Genomic DNA, 18550 nt, shown 5'->3' on the forward strand with positions numbered 1-18550 from the left:
TCTCTCCAGACCTGGTGCCAGCTGGGCCTCCAGCATGACCTGTCTGAGGATACTCCTGACTCACAGGCTGGGCCAGTCTCAGCTTCCCTTAGAAAGGTGACCTCAGAGCTCCTTCTCTCTGTATCACTGCCCAACAGGCCACTGTCTTGGAGCTCAGGGGACCTTCTCCCTGTACAGGACCCTCTGTGCCACCTCAGGTGAGGCCATGTAGGCTCCAGGACCCTGAGAGATCCAGGACAGCCTATACCAACGGCCTCCCAGGCCTCCCAGGCCTCCTTCTGTGCATCCTGACATTCAGAGCCCAAGCCCTGGGGCAAAGCAGCCCACCGACAAGCTGCCCTCTAGATCTGTGACCAGATAGTAGGAAACAAAGCTCCTTGTGTCTCATGGTCCTGCCCTGATTCCCTCCCTCAGTGAGGACAGGACAGAGGATCAGCTCGATGACACACTGTGCACCCCCAGGTGTCCAGGGTAGAGAGGAGAAACAGGCTTCTAATGATCCACTTGCTCTTGTGACTCAGTGACAGAGAGTAACATGCCTTCTGGAATAACACAGCTGCTAGGGGAGGGTGGTACCTCCCTGCAGTTTCTGCATTGTGGTCATCAAACCTGACTTTTTCACACAGCTCCAAAAATGACCCCAAGCCTCCTCTGTACCCCAAGTCACAGGACACCCCCACCCTGGGGCTCATGGTCTGATGCCTCGGGCCCTCTTCTGGGCATCCACTCAGTCCCCAGGTCTGGTTTGGAGAGAGCTCTGTTGTTCAAGTTGAGTTTGATCTCCTTGTTTAGCATGGGTTGTGAGGAGACTTGGAGTCACTGGTGGAGACATGTGTCACCCTGGCTCAGGATAGCCTGCAACCTCAGAGATGCTCTATCCCCACCCACCCAACTCAAGGAGTGACTGCACCTTGGGGTCAGAAAAGCAAAGCTCTACCTACCTGCTCTGCTGGCCAGATATAATGGGCTTCGCTCTTGAGATTCTGGGAACCTGGAACACAGCAAGAAAAACAGGTCTGTCTGGGATGGCAGACCACGTAGGTCTTGAGGGCTTATCAACTTCTCTTGGAACCTGTCCCTGTCCCCCAGCCAGGAGGTGGAGGTGGCCTGCATGGAGGGAGAGGCTTGGAATTCCCAGGTTCCCTCTACACCTCACTGGATTCTGGCCTTCAATGTCAGGGGAAGGCTTTGGCTCTCAGTCTGTAGCTTGGGGTACACAGGGGAATGCCAGCCTGGGCTTTCTGACTTTGCTTCAAGGACAGCTAGTTCAAAGGTCTCCTTACTGGGCTGGTGCTCAGCAAAAGACTGAGGTGTTTCTAGGACCAGAAAAGGTGCACATGACCCAAAAAAGGCAAGTGGCATGGGAGGCTGATCACCACAAACAGCCTGACATGATCTTGGAGCTCGGGGCCTCTTCCAGACCAGGTGGGAGCTCCTGGAGCCCCAGGCAGGAACTGACAACTCAGTCCTGACAGCGTTTCAGTTCTGCCAGCTCGCTGGTTGTGCTCTGAGCAGCTGGAGGATGCTGGGCCCCTCCCAGCAGACAGAGAAGCCTGAGGCCTTTCACCAGTAGTCTGCCGAGAGGAACACCAAGAGCCTAGCCTACAGGCAGGGACAGACTGGGAGAGATGGTGTGAGATGAGGTAAGGAAAGTGCCCATCCCATAGAACTGCACCCTAGCCAGCCCTCCAGAGACTCCTCCGCAGGCTGTCTCTGCACTTTGGGGTCTGGGGTCACTGCCTGCAACACATTCTTTGTACAGTCTCAGGGTGAGAAATGTCTGTCCTCTGAGGAAGGACTGATGTTTTGAAACAACCAAAAATTATTTGGAGCTAAGTCCAAGGAGAAAAGTATGGGATCCAGCTGTAAAAAACTGGAGTTGACAAAAACTGGGGTTAGCTACCAGCTTTACTTGAGTCTGGAGAGAAGGGAGGAGGCAGGAGGCCCAAAACTGAGCAGAACCCGGAAGGAGGCTCTGTAAGATCTGGAGGTGGGCTGTCTGCCCTGTGGGGTCAGTGCGGCCTCAGGGACCACTCCGAAGGGCACCAATGGCGTGGATTCTCCACGCAGACAGGACTGTCATGGAGTGTGGTCACTGCTGTGTGCTGGGCACCTATTGGAGAGCCTGGCAGGTGCTCAGTAAACAGTTGTTGAATGAATTGATGAGCACAAACTTGAAAAGTTCAGAGAATACATCCAGTATGATTGTATCTATGTGAAGTTCAAAAACAGGTAAAACTAAACTCGCCGTGTGGGGAAGCATAGATTGTATTCCCTTTGGGGGCTGAGGAGTCTGGAAGGGGACCTGGGAGGAAGGTCTGGAGTCACCAATGTTCTATTTCCTGTCCTGCAATGTAGTCACAGGAGCATATGCCTCATAATATGGAGTTAGACTGTGCCCTTATGCTTGTGCACATCTTGGTATTGACATATTTTGTAACAAAGTGTTTAAAGCCCCTTTCTATTAAAAATATCAGCCTTGTGACTAGACACACTGTTATCTGCTGGAGAAACTGTGGCTGGTGTAGACCCACCTAGGTGCATTGTCTGCAGCCCCGGTGTCTGTTCCGGTGGGAAGGAAGTTCAAGGGTTCCGAGGCCCAACAGCACACCCCATCTAAACCTAAAGCCAGGGTAGCCCCTTGGGAGATTGGGAAGGCAAGTGGGAGAGCCCAGGCCTGGGGATGTGGGGAGGGGTCCAGGGGAAGGAGTGGGGAGAAGAAGAGCCACCAAGTGGCTCCAGGTGTTAGAGAAAGGAATCAGAGACTAGAAAGACAATGCCCCGAGACTTGGCTGCATAAAGCAGGTGTGCAGGTCCTGGTGCTAAGGAGCCCTACCCCATACCTGGGAGAGAGGGCAGTGAATGTCTCCAGGACCCAAGGACAACCCTGTCTTGGGAGCTTCCCCTCCAGGACCTTCCCCTGGGCTCCTCCCCAGATACCCAGCAGAGTTGGTTTTACCTCTCCCTAATAAACTCTGGCACATTTGTGCCAATACCCAATTCTATAAAATATTCTGTCTCACTTTCCCAGTGGGCCTCCCCCCCTACAAGGGCTGCACTCCTGCAAACTGGAAGTGATATGGGACAAGAGAACTTTCCTTCCAGCTGCACCAGGGCTCTTCAGTGATGCTGTGCCCCTCTGTGGCTCCAAGGACATCATGGCCCAGGTAGTTGTAAGGCCAGCTGGTCCCAGAAGAGACCCCTAAGCATCTCCGAGTTTCTGTTCCAAGTAGCAGCTTCTGTGACTATCAGTGGGGGGTGGGGGTGGGGTGCGGGGGGTGCTGGGCTCTTGCAGGTCAGTATGCTCACTGCAGGTGTTCATGCAGGTGTATGGTCTAGAGGTGTTCATGACAGTGCCGAGTGGGCTGGCTGTGATGATCGTGACCCAAGTCCCACCCTCAGACCGGGGCACAGCATCCAGTTCTCAGGAGCAGGGACAAGCTTGGGTGATGAGGGAGGTGCACTGGGTGCAACATGTGAGGAGACACTTACTTGCCACGTTGTGCAAGTGCAGGATGGGCTCTAGGCACTGCCTTCATCTCACCGCAAGCCAAGCCCTGCTCAGAAAAAGAAGTCAGAGAGCACTGCGAAGCCATGTGCATTCACTCTAACACTGAATGGCAGGGTGAGTTAGTCTTCAGTGTGTTCCACTGAGGCATAGCTCCCTGACCTGTCTAGGGATGGGACTGGTGGGCATGGCTGGTTAGACTGTAGGTACCTATTGGATGACGGAAAGTGTCAAGGCAGAGGTCAGAGGACCCAGGACAAGAGATTTCAGCACCCCGCATGAGAAGGTGGCTGACAGAGAGTTCCGAGCTAGCCCAGGTCACACTGGCCTTTGTAAGGAGCTGGGCCCTGCTTGGCTCTGGCAGAGATAGGCCATAGCAGATGAGGGTTCATGTCCCGACTGTGACAAGTGCCAGCTGCATTTTCCAGAAACACTGCTTACCAGCACCCCCTACACACACACAGGCTTTGTTAATAGGTTAGTCACTGGTATCTTCGTAATAACAGGAGAGAACCTACACACCACAGTGAGCACTGACATGCAGAAGAAGCAGGTGACAGGAGGGCCAGCAAGGGTTTCCCGGGGGGAGCTCAGAGGCCAGAGAATAGGCCCCAGGTCTGGGGAAGCACAGGGCTGGCCAGGGCTTCCAAAGTGGGCAGGCTCACCCAGGGGCAGTGTGGGATGGCTTTATGTGATACACAGGTGAACCACTTACCATTTTAATAATTGTGTTTATTTTACTGCACACTAGCAAAACTATAACCAGCCAGTCACAACAGTGATTTACATTTTAGGCTGAGGCCATGTAAAAGCAAGTTGATAAAATGATAATGCAATGATAAATACTAAGTAACTGACACAGAGATGTGGCAAAATTGTGAAGGTGGTCTGTTACAGTGACAAGTTGTTCCCTGGGTGCCCGGGGCTGTCCTGGCTTTAGCACAGCAAGTCCCAGGTCCCAGGAAACCTCTCAGTCCCAGGGAAACCAGGACACCTGGTGATTGTGTGAATGCCTGAATTTTGAGAGATGAATCCAGGTATCAAAACAGGCCTGGGGCAGCTCCTGGTCCAACACCCACTGGCAGCCAGGCTTCCTGGCTCTTTGTGAGAACATAGAAATGTGGTAAGGAGAAAAATGGGAAACTGAAATTAAGGCCTGGCAGGTTCCATGGAACATAGTGATTGCTTAATCAATCCAGCATTCATTCACCAAATATTTGAGCACCACCTGCATACCAGGCAGTGTGCCAAGTACCCCAGAGGCAGGCAGGGACTAGTTTTTAGGACCAGGGAAGACAGTTACCAAGTACCTCACAAAGGGCAGTGACAGTGTAAACGGGCTGATCTTAGGATGCACTCAGGACATCTGGAGCAAGTGAAGCATGATGTGAGCCCTCAGCACGGAGCCTCAAGATGAGGGACCTGGGCACACCCTGGTACTGGCAGAATGAGGGAAGGCCCAGTCACGAGAGCCAGTGTAGGCCACTCTAACAAGCGGAAGCCACACAGTCACAGGCCAGCTGGGAGCCAGCCAACGAATTTGAATTCTGTGTCCAGGGCAGAAGAAGCCATTAAGGCTTCAATGTGGAGGAGGTGCATGGCCTCATTTTTGGCTGCAGTTGGAAAATGGAGTCACTCGAGTGAATGCAGGGAACCAACAGGAAGGCAGCTGCAGAAGCTCAAGGCAAATTTCGACTTGGGCGCAGGGTGTAGCTGCAGAAATGAGAAGGCACTTCAGAGACAGACCCCGGGGGACTTGAAGACTCATCGGGCACAGGAGGGGAGACAGAGGAATGAGGAGCAGTAAACAACCCCCTGTGGTCAGGATGACTGAGAAGCAGTTATTTGGGCATGTGGTGGGGTGGGGGAGGTGTATTGGGGGTTTTCACAGAATATTGTAAGTTTGGCGGAATCTGGGGTGCTTTTAAAATATCCAAATAGAGCTAAAAGGGTTGTAGGCAGAGATCTGGGTTGAAGACAGTGATTTTAGTGTTAACTCATTTAACCTTCACCCCACCATGAGCATTAGTCTCACCCCCAGTTACAAGGACAAGGCAGGGGCTGATGGACAGGGTTCCAATAGGGTAGATTTGTATATTATTATAATTCAGTAAGAACTTGTACAAAACTGTTGGTTTGGTGCTGTGTTCTTTAATATTCTAGGTGAGAACTCTCTGCCTTCCAGTCTTCATTAAGCACGTGTCGAGCAGATAGCTGTGCGAGGGCCGGCAGCTGCCCTGACGTTCCCATAGTTATCCAGAGCAGGGGCTTCCAACCCGAGCATTCCTAGGGGATCAACGAGCACATGGAATTGGGTGTAAAACTGCCGATGTATCCAGATTTGCAAGAGAGTCCCTAACTTAAAACCAGATTAAGAACCAGTGGCATTACTCGACAGTATATCTGATTATAACAACAGCCAAGATATGGAAACAACCTAAGTGCCCATCACTGAATGAATGGAAAAGAAAATGTGGTATATTCCAATGGAATATTATTTAGCCATGAGAAAGAAGGAAATCCTGCTATTTGTGGCAACGTGAGTGGATCTTGAAAGCATTATGTTTTAAGTGAGCTAAGTCAAACAGAGAAAGAGAAATGCTGCATGACCTCATTTCTATGTGAGGCCTGAAAAAGCTGAACACACAGAAGCAGAAAGTAGAATGGAGGTTGCCAGGTGTTGGCAGTTGAGGAAATGGGGAGAGGTTAGTAAGAAGGTAACAAACTTTCGGCCATAAGATAAATGTCTGAGGATCTAATGTAAAATGTGGTTCTTTCTTTTAAATGTTAAAGTTTTTGTACAGAAAAAAGAGAACCATTGGCAAACTGTGTGAGGGTTCCCTGGGGCATGTGTGGGACTACCTACAAACACCCCTCCTTTCTGTTCACCAGCTGGCTGTTACTTGGAGTTTTTGAAGGGATGGGACAAGGGGGACTTGGGGATCCCAGGGTGAATGTGGAGAGACCACTGCAAGTAGAAAATATTGGCTGCAACCCAGTAAGAGGGAGGGGCTGTTTATTCCAGGACCTCTGCAGCCTTGAAGGATGGCAGAAGTATGTGGGTCTCTCCAGATCCGTGCTGTGGTTTTCTTTTTGAGAGGTTTTGCTTGAGGCCATGGAGGTTTGAAATGAAGAAATTTCTCCAGTGGAGATCCTGGACCCAGGGAGGAAGGGCCTCAGGGGTGCAGCAGAAAGTGTGGCTACACTTTGTGGTAACTCAAGTCCCATGGAAGCTGAGACCTGAGTTCCTGTGCTTATAACCTGGGCCAGTGCCTTTCCCTTGCTGGACCTGTTTTCTTTCTTTTTAATTGTACTTTATTGATTATGCTATTATAGCTGTCCCCATTTCCTCCCCTTTCCCACCCTCTACCCAGCCACCCTCACTCCCTCAGGCAATCCTCACACCATTGTCCATGTCCATGGGTCATGCATATATGTTCTTCAGCTACTGTACTCCCTATGCTGTACTTTATATCCACACATCACTATTCTGTAACTATTTATTTGTACTTCTTAACCCCTTCACTTTTTTTGCCCATTCCCCCATCTCCCCCTTTCATCTGGCAACCATCAAAACATACTCTGTACCTATAATTGTTTCTATTCTGCTTGCTTGTTTTTTAGGTTCAATTGTTGATATATATATATATGTATTTGTTGCCATTTTATTGTTCATATGTTTTATCTTCTTAAAGAAAACACTTTAACATTTTATATAGTTCTAGCTGGGTGGTAATAATGTATTCCTTAAGCTTTTTCTTGTTTTGGAAGCTCTTTATCTGTCCTTTGACTCTAAATTACAGCTTTTCTGGGCAGAGAACTCTTGGTTGTAGGCCCCTGCCTTTCATCACATACAATATTTGTTACCAGTCACTTCTGTCCTGCAAAATTTCTTTTGAGAAACCAGCTGTCAGTCTTATGGGGGCTCCCTTGTCAGTAACTAACTGCTTTTCTCTTGCTGCTTTTAGGATTCTCTGTCTTTAACCTTTGGCATTTTAATTATGATGTGTCTTGTGGACCTCTTTGGATTCATCTTGTTTGGGACTCTCTGCACTTCCTGGGCTTGTATGTCTATTTTCTTCACCAAGCTAGGGAAGTTATCTTTCATTATTTTTTCAAATAGGTTTCCAAGTCCTGCTCTTTCTCTTCTTCTTCTGGAACCCCCATGATGTGGATGTGGGTATGCTTGAAGTTGTCTCAGAGGCACCTTACACTATCCTCATTTTTTTGGATTCCTTTTTCTTCTTGCTGTTCTGATTGGATGTTTCTTTCTTTCTTCAATTCCAAATTGCTGATTTGACTCTAAACTTCATTCACTCTGCTGTTGATTTCCTGTAAATTGTTTTCATTAGTGTATTCTCTATTTCTTTTTTTTTTTTAATGGTTTCCATGCCCTTTTTTATGTTGTTCTAAGTTCACTGAGCATCCTTACAACCAGTGTTGAACTCGGCATTTAGTAGTTTGCTTATCTCCATTTTGTGTAGTTCTTTTTCTGGAGTTTTGTTCTGGTTGTTCATTTGGGCCATGTTTCTTTCTCTCCTCATTTTGGCAGCCTCCCTGCCCTGTTTGATTCTATGTATTAGGTAGAGCTGCTATGTCTCCTAGCCTTTGTAGAGTGGCCTAATGTAGTCAGTATCCTGTAGGGTCCAGTAGCACTGCCTCCCCAGTCACCCAAATTGTGTACTAAAGGTGTGCCCACTGTGTGGGCTGTGTACATGCTCCTGTTGTAGTTGAGCCTTGATTATTATTGGCACATCCAAGGTCAGCCATGGCTTGTATTCTGTCTGGGTTCACACAGTGTAAGCTGCAAAGTAATCTGCAGATGGCTGCTACTTGTGCTGAGCTTGGAGGTGTCTGGGTGAAGCTAAGCCGTGAACCAAGGCCAGCTGCTGCTAGTGCGGAGACTGGAGCAACTTATTGAGAGCTTCCCCTCAAACAAGAGAATTTTATGAAAATCTGAAACATGGGTCGAGACAAATCATTCACATGGGAAAACTGATGGAGTCTCAGATATGACACCTGCCTGCTGGCTCTGCAATTCTATGGGGAGAGGGCTCAGAACAGGAACAGTGGCTTTGTCAGCACTTTTGTCTAGGAGAAAGCTGCTCCTCCAGCTCTTGCACTGATGCCAGACACTTCAGTTCCTCCCTGTATGTCTCTGATGCCTTTCAATCTGCTGCCCCCACACTGGAGCTCAGAGCGAGTGAGTCAGGGTAAGTCTGTGCACAGGTCCTTTAAGAGGAATTGCCAGAAGTCCAGCAGTTTGTCTTCCACAGTGTCAGTCCTCACTGGTTTTTACAGCCAGAAGTTATGGCAACTTCTCTTCCTGGCACCAGAACCCTAGGCTGGGACCCTTCACTCCTAGATGTCCCACCCCATTCTTACCTGCCTCATGTGGGTGTAGGATCAGCCTGTTCTGTGTCGCTGCCCCTGCTACCAGTCACAGTGTAGTTTACTCTTTACTTCCATTCAGCTCAATTTCTGATGGTTCTGAATGATGATTTTTCTATAGTTTAGTTGTAATTTTGATGTGGTTGTGCAAGGAAGCGAGCTGTGTTTACCTACACTGCCATCTTATATCTTGACATTTGTCAAGTCTTGACAAATAACCAATTTAAGCAAAATGGTTTTGTTTGGTTATTGCCAAGAAAACCCCATTTAGGAGAGCTCCTAGCACAGGTGACTGAGCCCAGGTTCCTGCTTCTCCCTGCATACCTTTCCCTAAGAAAAGCTCCTTGGTTTCCAAGGCCCAGTGCTGCCTGCCTTCCAGGCAGAGAGAGGAGGGGAAAGGGGAAAGACGAGACTTTCTCATGAGCCTCACTGACACCCCACAGTGATACCTGACTCTGCCCAGCACAAGTCCTGAAAAAAAAAACACTGAGCAGCACTGTCTTCACTGGGATGGTGCCATGCACACCTGGAGAAGCCTGAGGGTGGCCAGGGAGGGGGCAGACGTTGTGCCACACTCTGAATGGATCACTTCAGAAACGCAACAGAGGTATAGCTTTGTTACACACTGACCTAGTCTCAGGGCTATTAAGTTGTAGAGCTATGTTTCTACTGTTCCAGGCTGCTCCTGGGAATGACCACCGTGACCTCCAGGATACGCTGTGTGTAACCAATGAGGTTCTTAAGCTCTCAAATGCTTATACTCCCAAGTTCACACCAACCATACTAAAATGAACGCCCCAAACTGTGGTGCTACTTCTGTTCACTCCTTCATCTATCTTCCTATTAACAGCAACTCTGACCTAACAGTTCTATTAAGAGAAATGGCCAATGTGTCGGTATTACACTTCCAAGAAACAGAGATGGCTCATAACAATGTGTTTCACAAAAGCTTTATTGTGTACACAGCTACAGTTGTAACTCTAGCATACAAACTCACAGTTCAGTGCAGTGCTTCTAATACATAAATCTGTGGACACCATGAGCGAATAGTACACTTGATGTAAAAATAAATTACACTTTAAAAGCTACTGCAAAGCTTTACACATATAAAAAGTAAACCCAAAAGAGTTAGTGAGGTCCTAATCACTGTTTCTCCTATTCAGATATGAAGATAAAAAGAGCCAAGGATCTGTGTTAAGATGGCTCTCGGGTAAAAGAAATCCTGGGAAGTGACTGATTAATTGTCTCAAGCAATGTGATAAAGGGACCAATGATCCTCTCTCTTAGAACTAGAAATAGTCACAGCTCTACCAAAATGTTAGCACAGTGGAGTCCAGCTCAGGGTATGTTTGTATAATCCTAACAGATTTCCTTATCCTGGCTAAGAGTATGAAAAGCTTCCAACTTTCTTCTGATCATTCAAGAACCAGAGTGTTTCAAGTTTTAAGAGGAGGAAAAGGACAAATTATATAGTAATAAATGTACATTCTTTAGTGTATAGAAGATTCCAGCTTTCTAAGCAATTAAAAGGCTAAGGGCAAGATGAATGAGAAACTGGTGACTCCTCACAAAGACCCTCAGAGCTGGAGGCCCATGACTATATCTTGTCCACGTGTGAGGGAAGACCCAGCATCTAGAAATGTCAGGTGCCCCAAGAGGCAGATGATGCTAAAGAATGCATTTGAATAACCCCCTGATTCCCAGGGAGCCACTCTACCAACCTACAAAGCTTGAGATCAGGAATCAGCACCTATTTTTGTAAATGAAATGTCTCTGGAAGTCAGTCATACTCAGGCATTTTCTGTTGCTTCAGCTACTTCTGCACCAGAGCATAGTGAACTATAAAATGTTAACTACCCCTGCTTTCTGAAGAATGTTCCCTGACCCTTGCTCTAAATGGGAAGACAAGAACTTTGTTACTCAAGGTCCTTACCTATAGAAAAATATCAAAGATTTGTAAATGACTGCCGAATACTTCTGCTCCAACAAAATTTCTGGGGTGACACTTGCACTTTCATCCTGGGGCTCATCTAAGAGAGAAGGCAGAGGGGCTGTTTTAGTCAGAACTGAGAAGCACACAAAGATAAGCTGTCATGAGGCAGCCACCACCCAGGGCTTTCATCCTGAATTGTCCATAGAACATCTGGGATGGTGCAAAAGAAGACAAAATATTAGCAGACTGCAAGGAATACTGTATTTCTAAAAAGAAATTTTCTTAAAACAACAAACATTTCAGGAAAGCTGCCAGTCTAAATTTATCAAGATCACAGGAACCTAATCACTTCTTTGTTCAGTAGTTTCCAGGAAGGCAGGAATGAAAGAGCAGCCAGCCCTCCCTTGTGCACAAAGGCGACACTCCCAACAATTAGTAAGAAACCGGATCTTCTCTTCTTTGAGTTCTGAAGAAGAGTCTAGGGCAGAAAGGCGAAACCTACCAATTACACCACCAGGCCAACTCTTGCCCCCCACCCCCTGCCAGGGCTGGAGAGTGGGCTGCTTTGCGGTTCATGTCCTTCCTGCTCTGCCCGGCTGGCTGTGGCAGGGCACGCGGTAAGTGTTCCCAGGGCAGTGCACTCAGCAAACCATTAGAAAGCAGTGACAGCAACATCTCACAGATCAACAAAACAATGGCAAGAGAACAAAAGTACCACCACTTTCTAAGCACCTGCCTAAAATCCACTCCTAGTCACAGGTTATTTATTCTTAATGAGTTACCAGAGTCACACTGTTATTCTTAATCGGTTACCAGTACTAGAAAATCTGGGAAGAAAGTAACCATAGAGTATCAACTACTCTATTGAACACTACTCTATTGAACTACTTTAGTCTGTGGCTAAAGCAGCCTTGTGTGATTTTTTGTGATTTGGGTCTGCTACCTCAGCTATAAATCACCTCCAAGCTGCCTTCCAATGGAGGAATGCGAACAGCTTTCTAGCTGGAGTGTTTAAGCAAGCTATTGTTCTTGCTCTTGTCAAAGATGTTCTCATTACTCCTGACTGAATTAAACGTTGCCATTATTTCTTTTTACCTACATATATTGTGCTATTGAATGAGAACCTCATCTAGATACAGAAAAACTTCCTGCCCAACTCACAGTCATTTTGAACAGTAAATAGGGCTATTTCCCTCATCAGAGGATCAGACCTTTATTTAATCAGGTGATATAGATGTTCAGTGGGTTGTAACCTTTTGGAATGAGGTACTATGCCTGGAAGGTCACCAGCCTGTACGGCCACCACAGCTGTCCTTCCCACTTCAGTGTAACCAGCCTGCCTTCTTAGCCAGCATTATCTCAACACTTCCTCTGCTAGCATCCTGTACTGGTGCCCTTGCGCTTCCCTCTCCTCAGAGACAGACTTCTCCCCTCCCCTACCTGACACATTCACAGATATCCCCAGCCCTCCCCTCCCTCCCTCCATTCTCCAGTAAGCAGAACAAGATGAGATTCACAGCAGCTCTGGGATGACAGGAACAGCAGATATGACAGAAAAGGTATAGCTGATCTGTCAGAGCTAATTCATCATTCACATGTTCACTTCTGTGTTTACCACTGCATATCAGGGCATGAGATAAAATTTCCTTTTAGCTTGAGATTCACATGAATTGTAAGAAAGTCCCTATATATTTGGACTGGCAAGAATACAGGTACCTAAAGACACAAAGGTCATAGAATACTTTCAACAATTTAATTCCTAAATTTTAAAATGTCTGAAATGAGGATGGTCTTACTTTATACATTGGATAGAAAATTTAGGCCTTCCAAGTTAGTAATGCCTTAGGTTGTTCTGTAGTTAAAAGTACAACTTAAACCTTTCAGTACATCCAGGGTTGCCAGCACACTGAAAATTTGATGTACAGTCCAGTATGTCCTGGGTCAAGCCCCTCATTCTAAGTGTCACTTACAGCTGCAAGAAAATTTGTTTACAATGAGGAATTGACAAGAGCTCTACCAATGAAATTCACAAGCTTGGCATAATGGCTAAGGGGAGACAGCCAGCAAGGAGTGCCAACTTTCTTCCTTCAGCAAAAATGCTTTGTGTAAAAGCATTTGAAAAGTAGTTTCCAGTCTCTACAGCTCCCTGGGAAACAGCACAGATTAAAATTCCTGAGCTTTCCAGTCAGATGCTGCCATGTGCTTGCCTGAGCACATGAATAACTCAGGAAAGTCCAAACCATGAGTTTTAAATATCATAAACTGAAAGTTCTTTTATGCCGAGCAGCACAAATTAGCACTTAATTACACATATATCACAGGGCAGAAAACTAAAAAACAAATTCCAGGAGGTATAGTTTAACATCAGTCCTTGACAACCAGGATTAATAATGACTTTACCAACATGGTTTCCACATCATCCCATTCCCAACAGCAATTGAGATTTGCATTATGTATTCTAAGATTTAAAGCTAAACAGTGTTTTTCTGGGTTTTGCAATTTCATGTGGTTATTTTTATACTTTTCTCTATTTTCTATAATGGGCATGCACCACTTTCACATCCAGAATTGTTTTGTGCAGACCAAAAGTAATGAGGAAATTCTAGAGGACTTTTTAAAAACTAACATAAAGTTCCTAATGTGGGATGTGAGTTCTTTCAGTATGTAGTGGATACTTTAGACATGGCATGTGTTCAAGAAACAAAATCCCCCCATGCCCTGATTCCCTATTTCTGTCCTGGTATGTTTTGTTTTGCTTTCTTCAATTTGTAATTTCTAAATTTATGCAGTTTATATTAAAAGGAAATGGAGCTTATGTCCCAGAAGCACCTGGATGGAGCAGTGACAGCCCAGGGAGAGCTGTGCTGCTCCTCCATTACCTGTCTGTGAGGGCTGCACTCCCCACCTGGCTCAGGAAGAGGTATGGGTGCCTGAAGGTTGATGTCTCAGGGTTTCCTTAGCCTACTCTACCCCTTTGGGCTGAACAGTTAGAGAAAATGTGTGTTGTGTACAACAGTGCTTTCTGCAGGAAGGCAGAGCTAAAAATGACAGGCAATTGATTGCTTCTGTAGCTCTTCTCAAGATATCTCTTACCTTGATGTAAACTGGGAGTACTAAGAAAGCCAATCCAGTAAGAATTCAAAAGTATGGGCAACATTTGAATACCCACTAATGTTCTAAATTTCTTTTTAATATTGTGATAATTGTAAAAAAAAAAAAAAAAGAAAAGAAAACCTAGTACTTCATCTACCCATATAATGTCCTCATTAACTTCCTAAATTCTTTATTTCCAGTTAATGCACAGAAAAGTGCAATTTTTCCATCAGGTTAAGGACTCTCACCCAGAAAGAACTGACCACCAGAGACTGCCGCGTTACAGAGGCATTATGAACAATTACAACCACTAGATGGAGCCAAGAGTTTGAGGGAAAACCACAGGGAAAGTAATTCCTTGTTTCAGGAATTGAAAACGTCCATAAAATTAAAGAAAGCAAAAGACCAGATATTCTCATTTGGGAAAATATGCAGTGTAATTAAACCCTTTCAGTTGGACAAAAATGTAGCTGTTTCTTTTATGGAACTGAAGTCAAATCTAGGCAAACTTTTTTTACAAGACAAGTAAAGGGCAACCTCCTAAATCCAATACGTTAAGCAGAAATTGATTTCTAGAGAAACTGCTGGAGGGAGCTAAACATTCCAGTTACTTCCAGCTAAACATTCCTCCTCCAGGAAAGGAGGAGGCAATCCCTTAGAGCTCAGTTGTCAGTAAACACTTCTGCTTCAGGATGGGTTCTTCAGCCAAAGTTGGAGCAGAGCTGAAAGAAGAGAATGAGTTACTCAGTTAAACCATTTGAGATAGAAATAACATGCATTTCTTCCCAAGTGCCACATACAACATGATGAGAGTAAATTAGAAACCTAAATGACTATGTTGTAATACCTAATTTAGGAGTGAGGTATTCCACAGAAGGGAATTTTTCTACATAACTGATGCACATGTCATCTTGAAATAAAATTTAAAGATATGAATTTCCCTTACTTGCTTGAATAAAATATACCAAACAGACACTCAATCAATTCTTAATGAGTCAGAATTCTTACAAATATCAAGAACAGCACTGTGCTGAGCATGGCAGCAACCTGCTCACGAAATACCAAGTGTGCTGTTCTGTGGTTCTTTACGTCTCAGATGGCTGTGTCTCTGTCCCTATACCAGTTAATATCTTTTGTTAGAGCTATGAGAAAAACAAAAGTATATGGGCTTTGCATGAGGGCCCAAGAGTCTCTGCTGTAAGTGAAGAACATGAATTTAGGTGCAAGGATGTAACAAAAAAAAAAACCTTAATATCAAATCATACGGTACAAAGGACATATAGTTGACCCTTGAACAATGCAGGGGTTAGAGGTGCCAATCCCCACGCAGCAGAAAATCTATGTAACTTGTGACTCACCCAAAAACTTTACTATAGCCTCTCAGTATCCATGGGGGATTGGTTCCAGGATCCCTGTGGACACCAAAAATCCACAGATGCTCAAGTCCTTTATATGAAATACTATAGAACAATGCATAGAGTTGGCACTATGCATCTGTGGATTCTCTACAGAAGGAATGTGCTGTGTACCATCTGTGGTTGGTTGAATCTGTGGATGTGAAACTCAGGAATATGGTTGGTTGACAATGTATTTATTTTTAAAATCTGCACATAAGTAGACTGGTGCAATTCAAATGCATGTTGTTCAAGGGTCAATTGTCGTTTAAAACAGCAAAAGGAAGCAGCAGTCACTTATATCACTCTCTCCGTTCCTACTACTTAGAGACAAACACTTTCAACTGATTTTTTTTTTCTGGCATTCTTCCTTCACTTTTCTGTATCTCTCAGGTTCTCTAAGTATAGTCCCTGGAATTTGTTATGAATGCAGATTCTCAGACACCACCCCAGATATCCTGAGTCAAAGAGTCTGAGGGTGGGCCCAGGAACCTGTGTTTTAATAAGCCCCACATGTAATCCTTATGCACAACTAGCAAAGGTCCTAAATGTTCTAAGAGACATGTTTTTACAATGACTTCCTACTAGAGATTATGAAAGCTTAACATTCTTACACCCCACTCACCAGCCCCACAATCTTTTATGCTTATCTTTTCAACAGTTTATGAAAATTTTTGATTATGTTAATATTCAAGGTGGCAGCCGCCTATTTCTGGGGCCAATGTCATCTTCTTTCTTGGATAATCACCTTGTCCTGATCAAATACGTACTCCAATAAATAGCTTCTAGAGGAAGACCACATGAGAAGTATATATTTTATAGAGAAACTCTATCTATTTATTCTCATCTCATGCTTCATTGGTAGTTTAGATATAAAACTCTAGGTGAAAAATGATTTTCTTACAGAATTCTGAAGGCATTGCTCCATTGTCTTTTAGCCTTCAGTTAAGTCTGCTGTCTTTCTGATTTCCTAGCCTTTGTATGGTACTCTTCCCCAACTTCGGAAAACTTATATTCTGTCTTAACTTTGACATTCTGAAATTTTATGATGTTCCTTGGTCTAAATGTTTTTATTCTTGGTGCTGGGTACTCAGTAGGCCTGTTTAAAAACTCAAGTACTTTTGTTACAGGAAATCCTGATTCCTTTCTTTGACAATTTTCTCATTTTCATTTATTCTGTTCTTCCTTCTGTATCTTTGATGACTCATACATGGGATTTCCTAGACCAATCTTCCAATTTTCTTTTCTCTCACAGTTTTCATTTTTTCCTACTTTTTGGTTGATTTTTTCAATCTTATCTTCCATGTACTTTTTGGATTTTATTTTTAACATGATTTATAATTTCTAAGAATACTCTGGTTTCTGTTCCTTTTCTTTCAGATTTCCCATTACTGTTGCATGGATGCAGTATCTTTTCCCTCACAATACTATCATTTTATGAACTTTTATTTCCTCATTTCTTTTTCATTCAGTTTACCTGTTTTGGTCTTTCCTCAAACATCTGATCATCTTTGGCTCCTGCCACATTTAAGAGGGATACACTGGGATGCTGTTTGGAAACTATTGATATTGGCAAAACTGATAAACCAATAGCTCCAGGTAGAGCTATTAGACAGATTTCATGGCAATTCCATCAGAAGATCCACAAACAGCCTTGTGTGCCTTTTCTCTTTGGTTGGTCAGTTTCTATAGAAAATACTCCTCTTAAATTCTCATCTGAGAAATTTATACTTAGCTACAGACACTCTGGAATCTGAAGAAGGAAGGTTAAATGTCTCAGCTTTCAGTGTGTGAACTTTGAGTTAATATTCTTGTTTTCAGTTCAGGGCCTTATTCTAAAAAAGCAACACCCAAATTCAGAGCCTCTCTGGCCCAGTACCTCCAGAGGGAATTCTCCAGAATCATACTAACATGGGTAGGTGGGAGAGGGGGAGTGTTTATTTTTTTTCACATTTTTAAAATTGTTGTTCAAGTCAGTTGTCTCCATTTCCCCCTCACCACTCCCCCGATCCCAAGCATCTCCACTTCCCTCCCTTGATCCTATCCCCCTTTGGCTTTGTCCATGTGTCCTTTATACATGTTCCTGACAACCCATCCTCATTTTTTCCCCATGATGCCCTCCTACCTCCCCTTTGGTTAGTTTGTTCTTAATTTCAATGTCTCTGGTTATATTTTGCTTGCTTGTTTGTTTTGTTGATTAGGTTCCATTTATAGGTGAGATCATATGGTATTTGTCTTTTTTTTTAATTTTCTTTTTTTTTTAAATGATTGTTCAAGTGCAGTTTTCTCCCTTTTATTCCCATTCCAGGCCACCCACCCATCCCTCCCCATTTCCCTCCCATTACCACCTTCCCCCTAGTTTTTGTCCATGTGTCCTTTAAATTTGTTCCTGTAAACCCTTCCCATTCTCCCCTGAAATTCCCTCTTCTCTCCCCTCTGGCCACTTTCAGCCTGTCCTCTATTTCAGTGTCTTTGGTTATATTTTGCTTTTTGTTTTGTTGATTAGGTTCCTGTTAAAGGTGAGATCATATGGTATTTGTCCTTCACCACCTGGTTTATTTCACTTAGCACAATGCTCTCCAGATCCATCCATGCTGTGATGAAGGGTAGGAGCTCCTTCTTCCTTTCTGCTGCATAGTATTCTGTCATGTAAATGTACCATGTTTTTTTTATCCATTCATTTCCTGATGGGCACTTAGGTTGCGCCTAGCATTTGGCTATTGTAAATTGTGATGCTGTAAGCATTGGGGTGCATAGGTTCTTTTAAACTGGTGTTTCAGGGTTCTTAGGGTATAGTCCCAGCAGTGAAATTGCTAGGTAAAAGGCAGTTCTACTTTTAGTTTTCTGAGGAAATTCCATACTGTTTTCCATAGTGGCTGCACCAGTCTGCATTCCCACCGACAGTGCACTAGGGTTCCCTTTTCTCTACAACCTCTCCAATACTTGTTGTTTGTTGATTTGTTTATGACGTGGTTTGTCTTTTTTATTTGATAAATTTTGTTTTCAGATTTTTTAAACTGTAAAATTTACATGCAAGTATAATATGTTATATAATATATCTCCCATATAACCAAGTTGAAGGAATAGTAATTGCTAGCGCCAGAAACACTCTACCAAGCACCCACTTCCCTACTGTATACATCTCTTGATTTGGCCCTTCTCCTGACAACTGTCCTATCCAAAACACAATTACAGCTTTTGTGATAATCATTGAGTCCAATTTTTCTTTGT

The 18550-nt window shown here is 44.5% G+C and overlaps 1 protein-coding gene across 5 annotated transcripts in view; it reads right to left on the reverse strand.

The window, feature by feature from the left end:
• Positions 1–9835: 9835 nt before the first annotated feature.
• Positions 9836–18550, reverse strand: part of EPB41L5 (erythrocyte membrane protein band 4.1 like 5) — a 172775-nt gene continuing 164060 nt past the window's right edge. For all 5 annotated transcript variants that reach the window (XM_036023605.1, XM_036023604.1, XM_036023603.1 and 2 more), the window contains 2 exons: positions 11721–14647; positions 9836–11688 (listed from right to left, as the gene is read on the reverse strand). In XM_036023605.1, coding sequence (XP_035879498.1) covers positions 14581–14647 — 67 coding nt within the window. In that variant the 3' untranslated portion in view covers positions 9836–11688; positions 11721–14580. The remainder of the gene's footprint in view (positions 11689–11720; positions 14648–18550) is intronic.

The sequence above is a fragment of the Phyllostomus discolor genome, chromosome 4 (assembly GCF_004126475.2).
Source record: "Phyllostomus discolor isolate MPI-MPIP mPhyDis1 chromosome 4, mPhyDis1.pri.v3, whole genome shotgun sequence".
In the NCBI taxonomy this organism is placed as follows: Eukaryota; Metazoa; Chordata; class Mammalia; order Chiroptera; family Phyllostomidae; genus Phyllostomus; species Phyllostomus discolor.